Below are 18,828 nucleotides of genomic sequence, written 5' to 3' on the forward strand. Positions count from 1 at the left end.
ATGGGATAATGTGATAATGTGGAGTATAGGATCCTGGTTGTGAGCAACCTATCGTGAGTTAGCTAACATGGAAATGGTACTTTCACCACCTAAACGAAAGAGCGATCAGATAATTCAGTGATAAAACCTGCAAAATTAGACAACTGGTCCAAATTGATAACAACAAATATACTCATATTTGTTTTTATACCCATTTATATAAGTTCTCACCCCCGTTGTGTCCCTCACAGAGCAGTTGCAAAAACCGGAAGAGATCTTTGGTGAAGTCATCATTCGTCAGAACTTTGGAACCTTGTGGAGGAGACAGAAGTAGGTGAAGACTGCTCTCCAAAACAACAACAAAAACTACGGCCGAATCCTGACTTGACATCCGCGAGCAACTAGAGTTTTCACAATAATCTCAATACATGATATAGGCGAAAGTCTGAGTTAGGCTCGAGCGATGTCAAGTTAGGATCGTGCCCTCGCTCACTCGGCACCCATCACTCTTAGACAGGCAGGTGGCAAGCACAGATTCAGAATTCTGGATCTGTGTTGCTCACAAAACTTTTGGACACGTTTGGAAATCCAGGGACTTTAGATAGCAGCTGCATCAAAAGTGCTGATTGTGAAAAATGCTCTGAAATTAATCAAAATTAAAATTAATATGGTGAAACACCAGGACATTTCAGGAAGCTGGGGGTTAGCCAAATAACCTTCACATATACCATATAGTCTTAGAACAAGACAACACAGGATAGGGAATATTTTTTAAAGAATCAGAACACAAAAGGTGGAACACGGGAAGAACTGAATTCCATTTCTGAAGCAGCTATATCATCCATGTGAAAGTTAAACATGAAACCAGCTTTGTGAAATAGGCCCCAAGTCCAAAGCACATCAAAGCTTTGCTTTAGCTGTGGACAAGTCTATAAATCATAGGTTAAACCTTTGGGAAAATGTTGATAGCCTTAAAGGAGTATCATTAGTAGAATGTAGAGTAACATAAAGAAAAGGTAACACCTACCACTATTAACAGGAAAACCTATAGTTGTATGTCTCCATTCAACACATGCATATGTATGAATGTACCTCCCTGCAGACCAGAGCAATAGGTTAATGCTTCCAGGTCATGTGGGGGTCAAATGAGGCAGGGAGGTGAAGGTGAGAGAGGGACTACAAAATGGCGACGGAATTCAAGATGTTAGCATGGCGGTTGAGAGCATCTGAATGGTCTATTTACCCCGCTCACTGTCGACTGCCATCGATGAGTTTTAATGACAGGAGAGGACAAAGCAGACGTAAGCAAGAGAGAATTTCAAAAAGGAGAAGAAGAGGAAAATGTGAAATGTCATCATAGGAGAGGAGACATGGGTATGCTGTTAGAAGGAAGGTTTCTAGGGGAGAGTTATATGGATAGACGACATTTAGTGTGTTGTTAGTATATAGGATATTGGTGGTTCATTTAGTGTGTTGTTAGTATATAGGATATTGGTGGTTCATTTAGTGTGTTGTTAGTATATAGGATATTGGTGGAAAATACTGTTTATAATCTATCACCACTATACAACACGGGAGAACTGAAGGACGTATTAGGGGAAAGTGTGTTAGGAGAATGTGTGTGTGTGTGTGTGTGTGTGTGCGCTAGGTGTGTAGGGTGAGGTGTGTGTGTTTGTCTGTGTGTGTGCGTGTTATGTGTGAAGTGTGTGTGTGTGTGTGTGTGTTGTAATGCAGATGTGACAGAAGAGGCTTGTATCTAGCTAATGCTGAACCATGTTTTAGCCCTACTTCAGGACGGAGAAAACCCCTGCTCTTGAATTAGGAGTAAAAATATCTCTTGGAAAGGCTTTTAGTGTATCGTATTGGTACTGAATCAGAACCAGACAACATGAGAAGTATAGATGTTGTCATAGACATTGATAACTACTGTACTTACACACACAAACTGCACTACTGAACAGCTTAGATTCCTAAACCTGATGAAACTACTGAACAGCTTAGATTCCTTAACCTGATGAAACTACTGAACAGCTTAGATTCCTTAACCTGATGAAACTACTGAACAGCTTAGATTCCTAAACCTGATGAAACTACTGAACAGCTTAGATTCCTAAACCTGATGAAACTACTGAACAGCTTAGATTCCTAAACCTGATGAAACTACTGAACAGCTCAGATTCCTAAACCTGATGAAACTACTGAACAGCTTAGATTCCTAAGCCTGATGAAAATACTGAACAGCTTAGATTCATAAACTGGATGAAACTACTGAACAGCTCAGATTCTTAAGACTGATGAAACTACTGAACAGCTTAGATTCATAAACCGGATGAAACTACTGAACAGCTTAGAATCCTAAACCTGATGAAACTACTGAACAGCTTAGATTCCTAAGCCTGATGAAACTACTGAACAGCTTAGATTCCTAAACCTGATGAAACTACTGAACAGCTTAGATTCCTAAGCCTGATGAAACTACTGAACAGCTCAGATTCCTAAACCTGATGAAACTACTGAACAGCTTAGATTCCTAAGCCTGATTAAACTACTGAACAGCATAGATTCCTAAACCTGATGAAACTACTGAACAGCTCAGATTCCTAAACCTGATGAAACTACTGAACAGCTTAGATTCCTAAACCTGATGAAACTACTGAACAGCTCAGATTCTTAAGACTGATGAAACTACTGAACAGCTTAGATTCATAAACCGGATGAAACTACTGAACAGCTTAGATTCTTAAGACTGATGAAACTACTGAACAGCTCAGATTCCTAAACCTGATGAAACTACTGAACAGCTTAGATTCCTAAACCTGATGAAACTACTGAACAGCTCAGATTCCTAAACCTGATGAAACTACTGAACAGCTTAGATTCCTAAACCTGATGAAACTACTGAACAGCTCAGATTCCTAAACCTGATGAAACTACTGAACAGCTTAGATTCTTAAACCTGATGAAACTACTGAACAGCTTAGATTCCTAAACCTGATGAAACTACTGAACAGCTTAGATTCCTAAACCTGATGAAACTTTTGGTCAGAAATGTCACTGCTTCTTCATTTAAAATTGATTCAATTCATTCCATGATTAAAAGCGCTGAGTGACATTCATACTGTATAATACATAGCAGGGTGTGGGTCAGTTATGTTTCAATTCCAGTCAATTCAGGAAGTATACTGAAATTCCAATTCCAATCCAATTCTCTTAAAGGCCTTTTACTGAGGAAAATGTGCAATTGGAATTTGGTTTACTTCCTGAATTGACTGGAATTGAAATGCACTTGACCCCAACCCTGCTGCATAGACCTACTGTACATATATTTTGTCTTTCCCCGAGTCATCAGTGGTGCCAAGAGGCCTTGCAGCCCTGATGACTGTCTGGACAACAACAGATTAATCAAATGGACCACTGACTCTACTGTAGCACGAGCAGTAGGAACCGGATGCAACCAAAGAAATCGCATTACAAGGGCAAATGCAATTTTATGTTCATTTTCTATTAGCTAGGGCCATTCATTCAGAAGATAATTTGACACCAACATGTAAAACAACACAGAAAGAGAGATAAGTCAATGTCATGGTCCAGCATTAGGCCAATTTCATGGTCCAGTATTAGCCATATGGAAGGAGGTTGGGTTCTTGCTGAGCAGTGAGTGAAAGGTGTGTGTGTTGATCCCTAAAGTTTTAGATTCCGTGAGTCAAGACACTCTTAAGACAGTAGCCAAGAGAGCAGACAGTTCTTGGACCTAATGCTGAGAAGAAAGAGAGAAAAAAAGAAGCTGAAATTGAACAATGAAAAGCTGGCACTAACTCCACTAGGCTTGGGGACAACTAAGGAAAGGAATGGTGTGACTTTTGTTCTCCAACAATTTTCTGAGTAAAGATACTCCAAGTGTCAAACAGCAACCAAGATGGCGAGACAGCTCACCTACGGCTGAAGGGAGAAGGGAAAAAGGAAGCTACAGTCCAAATGTTGAACTACTTCTTAAAGCTTGGGGATAGTGCATCAGCTGGCCATCCTGTGGCTAAACTTACTGGATCCTTCATCTGTCACCATCCCCAGACCTTCCGCTTTGTTCTGTCTCTCAAAGGCATTTAGGTCCAGGACACTGTGGAGGATATGACGATAAGAGACATGGTCAAAGAGAAACACAGTAGAGCAGGGGTAATGAATAAGAATGTCAGTAAACAGTGGTGATAGGACTACGAGGGTCCCCTCTATAATGTCTTTGGGTATAACCAACATGCTTATCAATAAGTTACAGTATATTGATTTTATCAGAAGTCGATCAGAAGTCGATCATCATCCCCAGGCAGTTCTGAGACGAGGTCTGTCCTCTGGGTTATTTGGGTGGCGTAGTCACGGTTACCTGCAGGACTGCATGAGGCCTGACAAACTCTTGAAAAAGCCTGCATCTCTTTTCTCCTTCAGGTAATACAGCATTTTCTGCAAAACAATGGAAAGTAAAAGTCACGTTTTCATGCACAGAAGCTCTTGGCAAGACGTGATGATGGAATACACCTCTGGTAACGATGTGTCTTACATACACAGTAATACACCTCTGGTAACGATGTGTCTTACATACACAGTAATACACCTCTGGTAACGATGTGTCTTACATACACAGTAATACACCTCTGGTAACGATGTGTCTTACATACACAGTAATACACCTCTGGTAACGATGTGTCTTACATACACAGTAATACACCTCTGGTAACGATGTGTCTTACATACACAGTAATACACCTCTGGTAACGATGTGTCTTACATACACAGTAATACACCTCTGGTAACGATGTGTCTTACATACACAGTAATCCACCTCTGGTAACGATGTGTCTTACATACACAGTAATACACCTCTGGTAACGATGTGTCTTACATACACAGTAATACACCTCTGGTAACGATGTGTCTTACATACACAGTAATACACCTCTGGTAACGATGTGTCTTACATACACAGTAATACACCTCTGGTAACGATGTGTCTTACATACACAGTAATACACCTCTGGTAACGATGTGTCTTACATACACAGTAATACACCTCTGGTAACGATGTGTCTTACATACACAGTAATACACCTCTGGTAACGATGTGTCTTACATACACAGTAATACACCTCTGGTAACGATGTGTCTTACATACACAGTAATACACCTTTGGTAACGATGTGTCTTACATACACAGTAATACACCTCTGGTAATGTAATGTAGTCTAACCTGCTGAACCAGCACGTTGCCTCCGTTGAGGATGGAGATGCCCAGTTTGAGGGTGCAGGTCACCATAGGACCTAGTCGACCTGGAGACAGAGAGGAGAGCAGAATGGTTAGTCTGAAGGCCATTTGGCTTAATCTATACTGCAGCTACAGATGATCATCCTCACCTTTACTGGCGCTGATCATCTGTAGCACCATCTCAGCCGCCCCGCGGGCGTGCAGTCTGGCCTGCTGGTACAAGATCTTCTGTTTCTCCATCTCCTTCTCCTGTGGGCCCAAACACATTGATTAAAAACGGCTAAACGTTCTTAAACCAATCTATCATCCTTGGGGGGGGGTGGGGGGGGAATACATAATCTGCAAAGGAGATTCCTGTGTGATGTAAAACTCATTACAGCGTAAAAAATCCTCACAATTCAATTTTTGTTTGGAGGATTTTTATGCTGTGAGGATTTTTACATCACAGCCTGCACTGAGTTTCAGTTATCGCTACAGTGACCGTGCTTGTCTTTGTTTAGGTGACACAGTAAACATGTCAAGTGATCAGTTGTATCCAGTGTTGATTAAAACCCGGTCTCATCTCGGTCTCCTCATCCTGAAGTCTAAAGCCTAAAGCCACACACTGTGTTCAGACAGATTCTATTAAAGGTATCTAAGACTATAAGCCTGGTGGTTAGTGAGGCAGAACAAGGAAAGACAGATTATATTAAAGGTATCTAAGACTATAAGCCTGGTGGTTAGTGAGGCGGAACAAGGACAGACAGATTCTATTAAAGGTATCTAAGACTATAAGTCTGGTGGTTAGTGAGGTGAAACAAGGACAGACAGATTCTATTAAAGGTATCTAAGACTATAAGCCTGGTGGTTAGTGAGGCAGAACAAGGAAAGACAGATTATATTAAAGGTATCTAAGACTATAAGCCTGGTGGTTAGTGAGGTGAAACAAGGACAGACAGATTCTATTAAAGGTATCTAAGACTATAAGCCTGGTGGTTAGTGAGGCGGAACAAGGACAGACAGATTCTATTAAAGGTATCTAAGACTATAAGTCTGGTGGTTAGTGAGGTGAAACAAGGACAGACAGATTCTATTAAAGGTATCTAAGACTATAAGTCTGGTGGTTAGTGAGGCGGAACAAGAACAGACAGATTCTATTAAAGGTATCTAAGACTATAAGTCTGGTGGTTAGTGAGGCGGAACAAGGACAGACAGATTCTATTAAAGGTATCTAAGACTATAAGCCTGGTGGTTAGTGAGGCGGAACAAGAACAGACAGATTCTATTAAAGGTATCTAAGACTATAAGTCTGGTGGTTAGTGAGGTGAAACAAGGACAGACAGATTCTATTAAAGGTATCTAAGACTATAAGTCTGGTGGTTAGTGAGGCAGAACAAGGACAGACAGATTCTATTAAAGGTATCTAAGACTATAAGCCTGGTGGTTAGTGAGGTGAAACAAGGACAGACAGATTATATTAAAGGTATCTAAGACTATAAGCCTGGTGGTTAGTGAGGCAGAACAAGGAAAGACAGATTCTATTAAAGGTATCTAAGACTATAAGCCTGGTGGTTAGTGAGGTGAAACAAGGACAGACAGATTCTATTAAAGGTATCTAAGACTATAAGCCTGGTGGTTAGTGAGGCAGAACAAGGACAAACCTCAAATGTCTTCTCTTTCTCCTCTTCCTCCTCTTCCTCCTCTTCATCATCTGCACAACTCTGAGGAGATAAAGGAGGGAAATGATAGAGTTATGACAACAGTGTCATAACTTCAGTCTGATTATGAAAGTATGCGTTTACACAGGCAGCCCAATTCTGATCTTTTGCCACTAATTGGCCTTTTGACCAATTAGATCAGATCTTTTGCCAATAATTGGGCAAAAGATCAGAATTGGTCTGCCTATGTAAACGCAGCCAAAGTGTGCTCAAATTCTCAGTTGCCTACCTTTGCCATCATGTCTGCATATGCAATATATAACGGATCTTCTTCCAAGAAACTGTTGAGAATAACATATTATCCAATCATTATCATGACTTGTATCAGGTCAGTAAAGATAAACAACACAAATATGTTAAGATAACACAATTCTTATGTATTTAAGTAAGGATGTTTGGATAAAACACTTGTTCACTAGGTTGATTAATTGATTGATTAATTGGTTGATTAATTGGTTGATTAATTAATCCCTCCTACCTTTTCTCTGTGAGGGCATTGTGGCTGAAGTGGAGGATAAGCTGATGAAGAGGGTCTGGCTGAATCTCAACCTCCTCCTCTTCCTCCTCCTCCACGATCTTCATCGGGGTTTTCTACATAGACGACCCGCAAGAGACAGGGGTTAGCTCTGTTCTTAACCTGGCCTTTCCACTAGAGACTACACCCTGCATGCTAATCTCGTCTCTCTGTCGAACCGTCTGGTTTCACAGTGCCTCAGAACGGGACTTGACTGGAAGTCTATGGCAGGAGAGGACGAAAACAACCGCTGGTTTTAATTGGCTGAACGCTCAGTCCGTCACCTCCCCCTACATTGTGGGCTTCCAAACGCAGCTCAAGTGATTAAATCACCAATTAAAATAAATGTTCTATAATATTGACCATATTATTTTTGGGCAGCCCAATTGATTCTGAGTTCGGGCATATAATGTTTATATGTGAAAACAAAGATGCGTACTTTCAGACTATAGGAACTCACTTCCTTGTTTAAATCTAATACAGCTGTAGCAGGCTCGCACCCTCTCCTTCAAGTCCCGCTTTTTTGCACAGTGTTACCAGGCTCTATGCGGCAGCAATTCAAGCCTGGGGATGAGGTTACCTGCTGGCTAAACCATTTGGGGAATTGACCAGGGTATTGTTTAGTAGGGCACACTGTAGCAAAACATTTACAACAGAAAACTAAAAGCTGCGTTATTATTGGTTCAGGTAGTTGCTCCCCGTTTCACTCTGTTTCAAAACGTTGTCTCCCTACTGAACAGGACCCAGCAGTGAAACGCATGCAGATTACTATGGTCCAACAGATACAGCACTACTAAATGCAGTGTGTGAACGATGATGGTGATGAACGACCCTTGAAGTGTTACATCGTCCTCTACTATTGTACTTTCTTCCCCCTGACATGTTTTATGACATTTTGCAGTACTGTATAAATACGTTTACCTTCTTCACAAATGTATATTCTGATTTGGTCAGTGAGATCAATGAATTTTCAACACCCGTCACAATACTGTATGAATCCAGACTGAGATGTGCGCGAGCATGCCACCGAAGACATCACTTCACACTCCACTTGACCACTTCACTACAGACTTACAGTAACAGCAGAGACCATACTGTACAACATTACAGTAACAGCAGAGACCATACTGTACAACATTACAGTAACAGCAGAGACCATACTGTACAACATTACAGTAACAGCAGAGACCATACTGTACAACATTACAGTAACAGCAGAGACCATACTGTACAACATTACAGTAACAGCAGAGACCATACTGTACAACATCTAGTTGGTAGGGTCGACGTCGGACATCAAACAGCTAACACCTATTGAGGGCTTTGGCCGCCCCTCTTACCACAGTAGTAGTAGTGGTGAGATAGCCCATGCCATAGCCTGTTTTTGTAGCCACGTGCTTTGCTGCGGAGACGGAACCATTGCTGCCACTGAGTCTCCTGAGGTTGAGCCTGTCATGCCTGTCAAGACTCTGTCGGTAGCGAGCCACAAAGCTAGAGAGAGCGCGTGGGCCTCGGGAACCTCTGGGGGCCCAAGGCGAGGTCCCCAGACCCAGGCGGACCGGGAAACGATCCCGATCCCGAAGCTCGACGGCGGGCATCGTGCTCAAGAGGCAGTCGGCGGAGAGGGCTGGTGGGGGTGCGGTGCCAACACAGGGCACAGGGGGCAAGGCTGAGGCTAGGGCTGAGGGGGTGGCAGACACCACCGCAATATGCCCAGTACTTACTGCCAGGTCCTGCACTAGCCTCTCCTCAAAGGAGTACTCCTCTGTCTCTATCCATAGTCTCACATAGCCCAACACGAAGAGGTTAATAGAACGATGCCTGGGGAAGGAGGGATGAGAGGGGGACAGGGAGTAGAAGATGGGAGAATGAGGTTAAGGTGTGTTCAAGTAAGTTTAGGAAGGGGGAGGAGGAAGAAGGGAGAGATGTGAGGGTGAAACAGGAAGGAAGAGCATTCCAGGGTGGGGATTGGTCGATGTGGGAGCCACTGGCCCTTCTGACTGGTCAACCTTAATGGCTTGATTAGCATACAGAAACTGGCTGAGGATGTTGTTAAAATATATCTAAAAACACTGAACACTGTATTCAAATATTATTTCAGTTAATAAATGATACCTAAAGCTAAAAAAATACAGTAATTATGTTACTTAAGTCACATGAGAAAAAACATTCCGTGATTCTAAGACAAAATGAGAATGATGATCTTTATGTAAACAAGCAAAATGCTTCCTGGATTTCTCATTGATTGACCACTGATTGGCTGTTAGCTGAGGCTGACCAATCAGAATCAACAGTGCAGTAAACTGGAGGTAGGTTGTGGCTCAGTCCATAGCCTGGAGGATAAGATGGAGGAGGGAAGAGAGATGAAGCATTCGCCTAGCCTGGGTGCCAGTCTGTTTGGCATGACACAATTCCACGAGGAGTTGGCAACAGAGCAGAAACAGGCTGACACTCAGACTAGCATTCAGCCTGGAGTCTCACATTACCGTTAGCACGGAGAACAGGCGGTCAAAATTAGAGTCAGCGAACGCCTTTTCCAGCCAAACGTACCGATAGCCGTTCAGGAAGTAATTGTTATTTTTGTATCTGAGGGAAAGGTGTTGTAGGTGGTGTAACAGAGAGAAATAACAGAAAGGAAGAACAAGGTTAGGGAGGTGGAGTGAGAGAGACTGAGAGAGAGATAGAGATAGAGAGAGATAAAGTGAGAGAGATAGAGCGAGAGAGAGAGAGAGAGAGAGAGAGAGAGAGAGAGAGAGAGAGAGAGAGAGAGAGAGAGCGAGAGAGATAAAGCGAGAGAGATAGAGCGAGAGAGAGAGACTGAGAGAGATAGAGCGAGATAGAGAGAGAGTGCGAGAGAGATAAAGCGAGAGAGAGCGAGAGAGATAAAGCGAGAGAGATAGAGCGAGATAGAGAGAGCGAGAGAGATAAAGCGAGAGAGAGCGAGAGAGATAAAGCGAGAGAGATAGAGCGAGAGAGATAGAGCGAGAGAAAGATAGATAGAGCGAGAGAGAGCGAGAGAGATAGAGCGAGAGAGATAGAGCGAGAGAGATAGAGCGAGAGAAAGATAGATAGAGCGAGAGAGAGCGAGAGAGATAGAGCGAGAGAGATAGAGCGAGAGAGAGCGAGAGAGAGAGATAGAGAGAGAGAGTGCGAAGAGAGATAAAGCGAGAGAGAGCGAGAGAGATAAAGTGAGAGAGATAGAGCGAGATAGAGAGAGCGAGAGAGATAAAGCGAGAGAGAGCGAGAGAGATAAAGCGAGAGAGATAGAGCGAGAGAGATAGAGCGAGAGAAAGATAGATAGAGCGAGAGAGAGCGAGAGAGATAGAGCGAGAGAGATAGAGCGAGAGAGATAGAGCGAGAGAAAGATAGATAGAGCGAGAGAGAGCGAGAGAGATAGAGCGAGAGAGAGATAGATAGAGCGAGAGAGAGCGAGAGAGATAGAGCGAGAGAGATAGAGCGAGAGAGATAGAGCGAGAGAGAGCGAGAGTGGATACACTAGTAATAGCATGCCACCAACTTCACTGAGAGATACAGGACTGTAACATCACATCTGTTTTGATGGAGACAATAGCACCATGAACGACGACTGAGGACTTTCTTTCTGGGGTAGTTGTTGTCACAGTTACAAAGTATAAAAAGCTTGTATTTAATAATACCTCAAAGTCACATTCATCTAAATATCTTTATTTAGTTGACCGCGACAACGTAGGCCTATATCAGTGAAAATTCCAGTTTTATCCATAAGCGTACCTCCAATTCTCATTAGTAGTCCGTAAGTGTGATAGAGGCCCGTCTTACCTGGGTAGGTTGTAGAGCGGAGCCATGCGGAAGCAGGCCACCACGGCCCGTTTACGCTGTTTGGACAGCAGCTTCTGGAACACACACTTCTTCATCCTCAGAGGCTGCTCCACCTAGTGGGCAAAATATCACGTCTTACGGAAACATATACATTTGCTTCTGTGGATGGAAATTCCTCAGACAAATCTTAGGTGCGTTTTTCGTTGTCCCTCAAGGCTTAGTTCTCATTCTGTATGCTACCCCTTGGTGATGTTGCTCGGAAACACAGTGTCACATGTCAACAGCTGAACGTGTCGTTGAAACATGATGAAGCTCAACAATCTGTCTGCAATCCACCATTTGACTCTTATGATCCACCATTTGATTGTTATAATCCACCATTTGATTGTTATAATACACCATTTGATTGTTATAATTGTATTACTAAATCATTATTATGTATTTTATGCTGCATTTGTAAACAGGGCACCTTTCTAAAAGAGACATCAGTCTCAATGGGACTTCCCCGAATAAATACATGTTCATAAGGACTTAATTGAGTGGGAGCTAGGCTGTTGACTATAGTCTACCTGGCTGTTGACTATAGTCTACCTGGCTGTTGACTATAGTCTACCTGGCTGTTGACTATAGTCTACCTGGCTGTTGACTATAGTCTACCTGGTGTTGACTATAGTCTACCTGGCTGTTGACTATAGTCTACCTGGCTGTTGACTATAGTCTACCTGGCTGTTGACTATAGTCTACCTGGCTGTTGACTATAGTCTACCTGGCTGTTGACTATAGTCTACCTGGCTGTTGACTATAGTCTACCTGGCTGTTGACTATAGTCTACCTGGCTGTTGACTATAGTTTACCTGGCTGTTGACTATAGTCTACCTGGTGTTGACTATAGTCTACCTGGCTGTTGACTATAGTCTACCTGGTGTTGACTATAGTCTACCTGGCTGTTGACTATAGTCTACCTGGCTGTTAACTATAGTTTACCTGGCTGTTGACTATAGTCTACCTGGCTGTTGACTATAGTCTACCTGGCTGTTGACTATAGTCTACCTGGTGTTAACTATAGTTTACCTGGCTGTTGACTATAGTCTACCTGGCTGTTGACTATAGTCTACCTGGCTGTTGACTATAGTCTACCTGGCTGTTGACTATAGTCTACCTGGCTGTTAACTATAGTTTACCTGGCTGTTGACTATAGTCTACCTGGCTGTTGACTATAGTCTACCTGGCTGTTGACTATAGTCTACCTGGCTGTTGACTATAGTCTACCTGGTGTTGACTATAGTCTACCTGGTGTTGACTATTGTCTACCTGGCTGTTGACTATAGTCTACCTGGCTGTTGACTATAGTCTACCTGGCTGTTGACTATAGTCTACCTGGCTGTTGACTATAGTCTACCTGGCTGTTGACTATAGTCTACCTGGCTGTTGACTATAGTCTACCTGGGTGTTGACTATAGTCTACCTGGTGTTGACTATAGTCTACCTGGTGTTGACTATAGTCTACCTGGCTGTTGACTATAGTCTACCTGGCTGTTGACTATAGTCTACCTGGCTGTTGACTATAGTCTACCTGGTGTTGACTATAGTCTACCTGGCTGTTGACTATAGTCTACCTGGCTGTTGACTATAGTCTACCTGGCTGTTGACTATAGTTTACCTGGCTGTTGACTATAGTCTACCTGGTGTTGACTATAGTCTACCTGGTGTTGACTATAGTCTACCTGGTGTTGACTATAGTCTACCTGGTGTTGACTATAGTCTACCTGGCTGTTGACTATAGTCTACCTGGCTGTTGACTATAGTCTACCTGGCTGTTGAATATAGTTTACCTGGCTGTTGACTATAGTCTACCTGGTGTTGACTATAGTCTACCTGGTGTTGACTATAGTCTACCTGGTGTTGACTATAGTCTACCTGGCTGTTAACTATAGTTTACCTGGCTGTTGACTATAGTCTACCTGGCTGTTGACTATAGTCTACCTGGCTGTTGACTATAGTCTACCTGGCTGTTGACTATAGTCTACCTGGCTGTTGACTATAGTCTACCTGGCTGTTGACTATAGTTTACCTGGCTGTTGACTATAGTCTACCTGGCTGTTGACTATAGTCTACCTGGCTGTTGACTATAGTCTACCTGGCTGTTGACTATAGTCTACCTGGCTGTTGACTATAGTCTACCTGGCTGTTGACTATAGTTTACCTGGCTGTTGACTATAGTCTACCTGGTGTTGACTATAGTCTACCTGGCTGTTGACTATAGTCTACCTGGCTGTTGACTATAGTCTACCTGGCTGTTGACTATAGTCTACCTGGCTGTTGACTATAGTCTACCTGGCTGTTGACTATAGTCTACCTGGCTGTTGACTATAGTCTACCTGGCTGTTGACTATAGTCTACCTGGCTGTTGACTATAGTTTACCTGGCTGTTGACTATAGTCTACCTGGTGTTGACTATAGTCTACCTGGCTGTTGACTATAGTCTACCTGGCTGTTGACTATAGTCTACCTGGCTGTTGACTATAGTCTACCTGGCTGTTGACTATAGTCTACCTGGCTGTTGACTATAGTTTACCTGGCTGTTGACTATAGTCTACCTGGCTGTTGACTATAGTCTACCTGGCTGTTGACTATAGTCTACCTGGCTGTTGACTATAGTCTACCTGGCTGTTGACTATAGTTTACCTGGCTGTTGACTATAGTCTACCTGGTGTTGACTATAGTCTACCTGGCTGTTGACTATAGTCTACCTGGCTGTTGACTATAGTCTACCTGGCTGTTGACTATAGTCTACCTGACTGTTGACTATAGTCTACCTGGCTGTTGACTATAGTCTACCTGGCTGTTGACTATAGTTTACCTGGCTGTTGACTATAGTTTACCTGGCTGTTGACTATAGTCTACCTGGTGTTGACTATAGTCTACCTGGCTGTTGACTATAGTCTACCTGGCTGTTGACTATAGTCTACCTGGCTGTTGACTATAGTCTACCTGGCTGTTGACTATAGTCTACCTGGCTGTTGACTATAGTCTACCTGGCTGTTGACTATAGTTTACCTGGCTGTTGACTATAGTCTACCTGGTGTTGACTATAGTCTACCTGGTGTTGACTATAGTCTACCTGGCTGTTGACTATAGTCTACCTGGTGTTGACTATAGACTACCTGGTGTTGACTATAGTCTACCTGGCTGTTGACTATAGTCTACCTGGCTGTTGACTATAGTCTACCTGGTGTTGACTATAGACTACCTGGTGTTGACTATAGTCTACCTGGCTGTTGACTATAGACTACCTGGCTGTTGACTATAGTCTACCTGGCTGTTAACTATAGTCTACCTGGTGTTGACTATAGTCTACCTGGTGTTGACTATAGTCTACCTGGCTGTTGACTATAGTTTACCTGCTCCAGCTGGAAGACTGCAGCAGAGATGCTCTGTATTCTGTCCACAGTTTGTTCTGGATCTGTAGGCTCCTCACTCCCCACCACCACATCCTTATACAGGTTCATCTGCCACTGTACTGCCAGGTCATCAGACTTCAAAAACACACACACACACACACACACACACACACACACACACACACACACACACACACACACACACACACACACACACACTCTCAGTGTCTCACACACTGGCAGAGTTGTTGAAGCACCGGGTGTTCAGTCCCAACTAAATGGACTGTTACAAAATTGATGCCAAAGAGTCAATTGGCTGGCTACTCAATCAAATTGAATATACCAGCAAAATAGTTACCAGCAAAACGATTATCAGCGAAAACATCAAATGTTTGTGATCAGATTAAACAACTTGTTTAACACTAAAACATAATTGGTAACACACACACACACACACACACACACACACACACACACACACACACACACACAGCCTTAAACATTAGACTCGTTACAATTTGCCCATCACTTCAACATAAGAAGAACTGATCCTATTTGTTTCTGCCAGGAGGAAAAGTTGGTTTTCAGTTTGTTGTCATTGAAACTACATGTGAAAAAATGTATTGACGTTACAAACGCTGCTGCGTCTGAATGTCCTGGTCTGCTGAATAATGCTGAGGTTACACACCACCCTTTACTGGGGCACAGAGTAATGACCAGGGAGATACAGAGTACACATGGGTGTTCACTGTGCAGAATAACAGATCACTTGACATTTCCCCAGCCTACCTTGTCCTGAAGATGGAGGTTCTCACGCAAGTGATGCTTCACCTCATCGTCTGTGTCTTTCTGTTGGAGGGAAACAGGATGGAGTGAGAAATTACACTCAGTGGCTGGGGATAAGCCTGCCTATCTGTGAATAAAGACGTAGCGTGATCACACATCATTATGCTATATCACATGATCATTGAAGACTTTAGGGATATGATAGCACTGTATCTCACCACACTGTATCGTATCTTGGCCAGTGAGATGAGCTCCTGGTCTCCGGGGTTAGGGTTTGAGGGATAAGGTAGTATATCTTACCAGACTGTATCGTATCTTGGCCAGTGAGATGAGCTCCTGGTCTCCGGGGGTGCACATGTTGAGTCCGATGGGCAGCATCTTCTTCAGGGCGGCTACGATCAGAGAGGTCTGGATAGAGTATAACTCTCCACGCCGTTTCTTGTGCTTCCTATCCTGGTCACCACCTGACTGTGGAGAGACAGAGACAGGGAGAGAGAGAGAGGGACAGGGAGAGAGAGAGAGAGAGGGAGAGAGGGAGAGGGAGAGGGAGAGGGAGAGGGAGAGGGAGAGGGAGAGGGAGAGAGACAGACAGACAGACAGACAGACAGACAGACAGAGAGAGAGAGAGAGAGAGAGAGAGAGAGAGAGAGAGAGAGAGAGAGAGAGAGAGAGAGAGAGAGAGAGACAGGGAGAGAGACAGGGAGTGAGACAGACAGACAGGAAGAGAGAGAGACAGAGAGGGAGAGAGAGACACAGACAGGGAGCGAGAGAGAAAACAGAATCGTCATGGAATAAGCAGGGATATACAGACTCCTCTAACCAGGATTTCTGGAAAACCACAGGGAGAGAGAATCTGTGCAGGCCTTTCTTTACTCACTACTGGGTAAACTAGCTCCTGCTCCATCCTTACCTTGGACATCTTGGTTTTACTTTCCCCAGTCAGGAAAGACAGGTTGTTGATTTCGTTCTGAACCACAAAGTTCTGCTCTTCCCTTTTGAAGTTCTGTCGACGGGTCAGATGGTAAAGAGGGAAAGAAACAAGAAGAATGTCAATCTTCAAACAGAACTTGAAAATAACCTAAAATAAACTAACATCTGTAGTATTCTAAAGTGAAAAGTCTTACGTGTGATTTGCACCAAAGGATGAAGATCTCAGCCACCATAGTGAAGAGCTCGTTGGACTGAGCATCAGGCCTCTTCAACCACCTGGACCTGGTGGGAGTTTGACAGACGTTTTCATGAGAAGTGGTCAAAAGATGAGATGAGACCATAGCTATAACCATCTGTTGTGTTATGTAGCCTAGATCCCAGGATAAGCATTGGAGAAATCTGCAGCTCCCAATCCCAAATTAGAAAGATTGGAACCATCTAATATCATTATGATCTCCTGAAATAAATAATTCCATAGAAGTATATGGCACTATTCTAAATTAATTCAGTCCAAATTTAGTCAAGGCCTGCAGATTTCCCGGAACCTAAACAACAGATGTGTGTGTTGGAAAGGCTAGCTGGGTTTTGCTACCTGTTGTTGTCTATGTAGCGGATGAGCATGAAACAGAAAGGCTAGCTGGGTTTTGCTACCTGTTGTTGTCTATGTAGCAGATGAGCATGAAACAGAAAGGCTAGCTGGGTTTTGCTACCTGTTGTTGTCTATGTAGCAGATGAGCATGAAACAGAAAGGCTAGCTGGGTTTTGCTACCTGTTGTTGTCCACATAGCGGATGAGCATTGGGTAGAAGGCGTACAGGTCTCTACAGAGGACAGCAAACTCATCCAGGATGAGAAGCTCAGCTTCCTGAGTGTCTCCTTTAATGTCAGCCTTCAGCAGCTCCTCCTCTGCCACCACCTGGGGTTAGAACATAGTAATAACACATTTATAACATAGTAATAACACAGTTATAACACCTTTATAACATAGTAATAACATATGCTCAGCTTCCTGAGCGTCTCCTTTCATGTCAGCCTTCAGCAGGTCCTCCTGGGGTCGGGAATTACCTTAATGGTGGTGCACTAGCCTTGCTGTCCTGTCAAGACTTATGTCATTGTCACGCCGAATAATGACATAGGAGTCAGCAAATCAGCACAAACAGATATGGGATTCAAGCTAGTTGTATTAAAATTAAAATGAACAAATGGACAGCAGTTCAAAGAATATGTTTAAATTCCTCTCATCTTACCTTCACTGTCTTCTTCCTGAGTTTCTCTAAAGTGGGCAGGAAGTGACTCCTCAGTAGGTCCGCTGCAGCCTTGCAGATGATTGGCTGAGAGTAGACTGCGACGATACAGGAGAAACCAATCAGGTTTTCGTCTCACTGAGCAGCTGTTACACTACACTCCCAAGAAGTTGAATTATACTTTCATAAAATGAGTGTGGCTGGCAATGCTACACAGCACTTAGTGCTTACCATTCATCATATTGCCCACCAAACTTGACCAGCTAGGTTCAAACTCCCGCTAGGTTCAAACTCGGGTATCCTCTGTGCCATGAGACTGTATTAGCCCGCTGAGCTAAAGCCTAGGCATTGACTCAGGGGAGCTAACACAAGTCTTCAGGTCTGAGGCAATGTTCCTCAACACATGAGTGTGGTTCACCATAACCTCCTCAGATAAACGTTAGCCCCTGAGGCAATAATAACCCAGCATCCCACCTGCGATCCTCTTCATCCAGGGAGCGTCGTCGATGCCCAGGTTGTTGTTGAGGATCTTGAGGATGTTCCCCAGGATGATGCTGAGGTGGTTGGAGCAGACGGTGGTGCAGCAGGCTGTGCCCGGAGCAGAGTTCTCTGTTCCTTTCTCCCACCAATAGGACAGGTAGTTACACAGCATGGGCAGGATCACCTCGATCACCTGGAGGGAGTAGGGACGGGACGGCATCATATTAAGTAATAACCACAATACTAAGCAATATTACGATTATCAGGGTATTTAAGCTATAACACAATAATTGTGATATTAAGTTATACCGTGATAATCACAGTATTGTAAAAATGAATGCCTTCATGCCAGAGATATGTTCGTCAAGGTGTTGCAGTCGATCAAGGCTCTAGCCCAGGGGTTCCCAAACTTTTTCACTCAAGCCCCCCTTCCAGCATTGGGGAACCCCCCCCCCCCACCCCAATATTTCTATGGGCACAAGCTGTGTTCATGACACAAACTTTTCACACAAAGAGAACATTTTACAGGTGTAAAGCTTATTTCCTGCAATTCTATGTCTAATGTGAATTCATGTGATATTTGAGTGACTCGAACATTACTACAAAATCTAAGGGCTAAAAAACCTAGCTAAAAATACGTTAGCTGACATGAGCTAGTTGATCTGGACATTTCTGACAAGTTATAAATAGCTCTCTAAGGTCTGCAATGACTGACATGACAACAGGAATACTGATGATGCACTACCCAA

The 18,828-nt window shown here is 43.4% G+C and overlaps 1 protein-coding gene across 3 annotated transcripts in view; it reads right to left on the reverse strand.

Annotated features, from left to right (window-relative positions):
• Window positions 1–18,828, reverse strand: part of LOC121552358 (ryanodine receptor 3-like) — a 279,469-nt gene that overhangs the window by 19,913 nt on the left and 240,728 nt on the right. For all 3 annotated transcript variants that reach the window (XM_045211236.1, XM_045211237.1, XM_045211238.1), the window contains 18 exons: window positions 18,074–18,272; window positions 17,603–17,697; window positions 17,126–17,271; window positions 16,551–16,638; window positions 16,337–16,429; window positions 15,727–15,894; window positions 15,430–15,489; window positions 14,641–14,775; window positions 11,240–11,352; window positions 9,166–9,262; window positions 7,406–7,518; window positions 7,157–7,208; window positions 6,871–6,930; window positions 5,380–5,479; window positions 5,216–5,295; window positions 4,355–4,431; window positions 4,020–4,093; window positions 211–291 (listed from right to left, as the gene is read on the reverse strand). In XM_045211236.1, the coding sequence (XP_045067171.1) occupies window positions 211–291; window positions 4,020–4,093; window positions 4,355–4,431; window positions 5,216–5,295; window positions 5,380–5,479; window positions 6,871–6,930; window positions 7,157–7,208; window positions 7,406–7,518; window positions 9,166–9,262; window positions 11,240–11,352; window positions 14,641–14,775; window positions 15,430–15,489; window positions 15,727–15,894; window positions 16,337–16,429; window positions 16,551–16,638; window positions 17,126–17,271; window positions 17,603–17,697; window positions 18,074–18,272 (1,831 nt within the window). The remainder of the gene's footprint in view (window positions 1–210; window positions 292–4,019; window positions 4,094–4,354; window positions 4,432–5,215; window positions 5,296–5,379; window positions 5,480–6,870; window positions 6,931–7,156; window positions 7,209–7,405; window positions 7,519–9,165; window positions 9,263–11,239; window positions 11,353–14,640; window positions 14,776–15,429; window positions 15,490–15,726; window positions 15,895–16,336; window positions 16,430–16,550; window positions 16,639–17,125; window positions 17,272–17,602; window positions 17,698–18,073; window positions 18,273–18,828) is intronic.

The sequence above is a fragment of the Coregonus clupeaformis genome, chromosome 36, assembly GCF_020615455.1.
Source record: "Coregonus clupeaformis isolate EN_2021a chromosome 36, ASM2061545v1, whole genome shotgun sequence".
NCBI classification, from domain to species: Eukaryota; Metazoa; Chordata; class Actinopteri; order Salmoniformes; family Salmonidae; genus Coregonus; species Coregonus clupeaformis.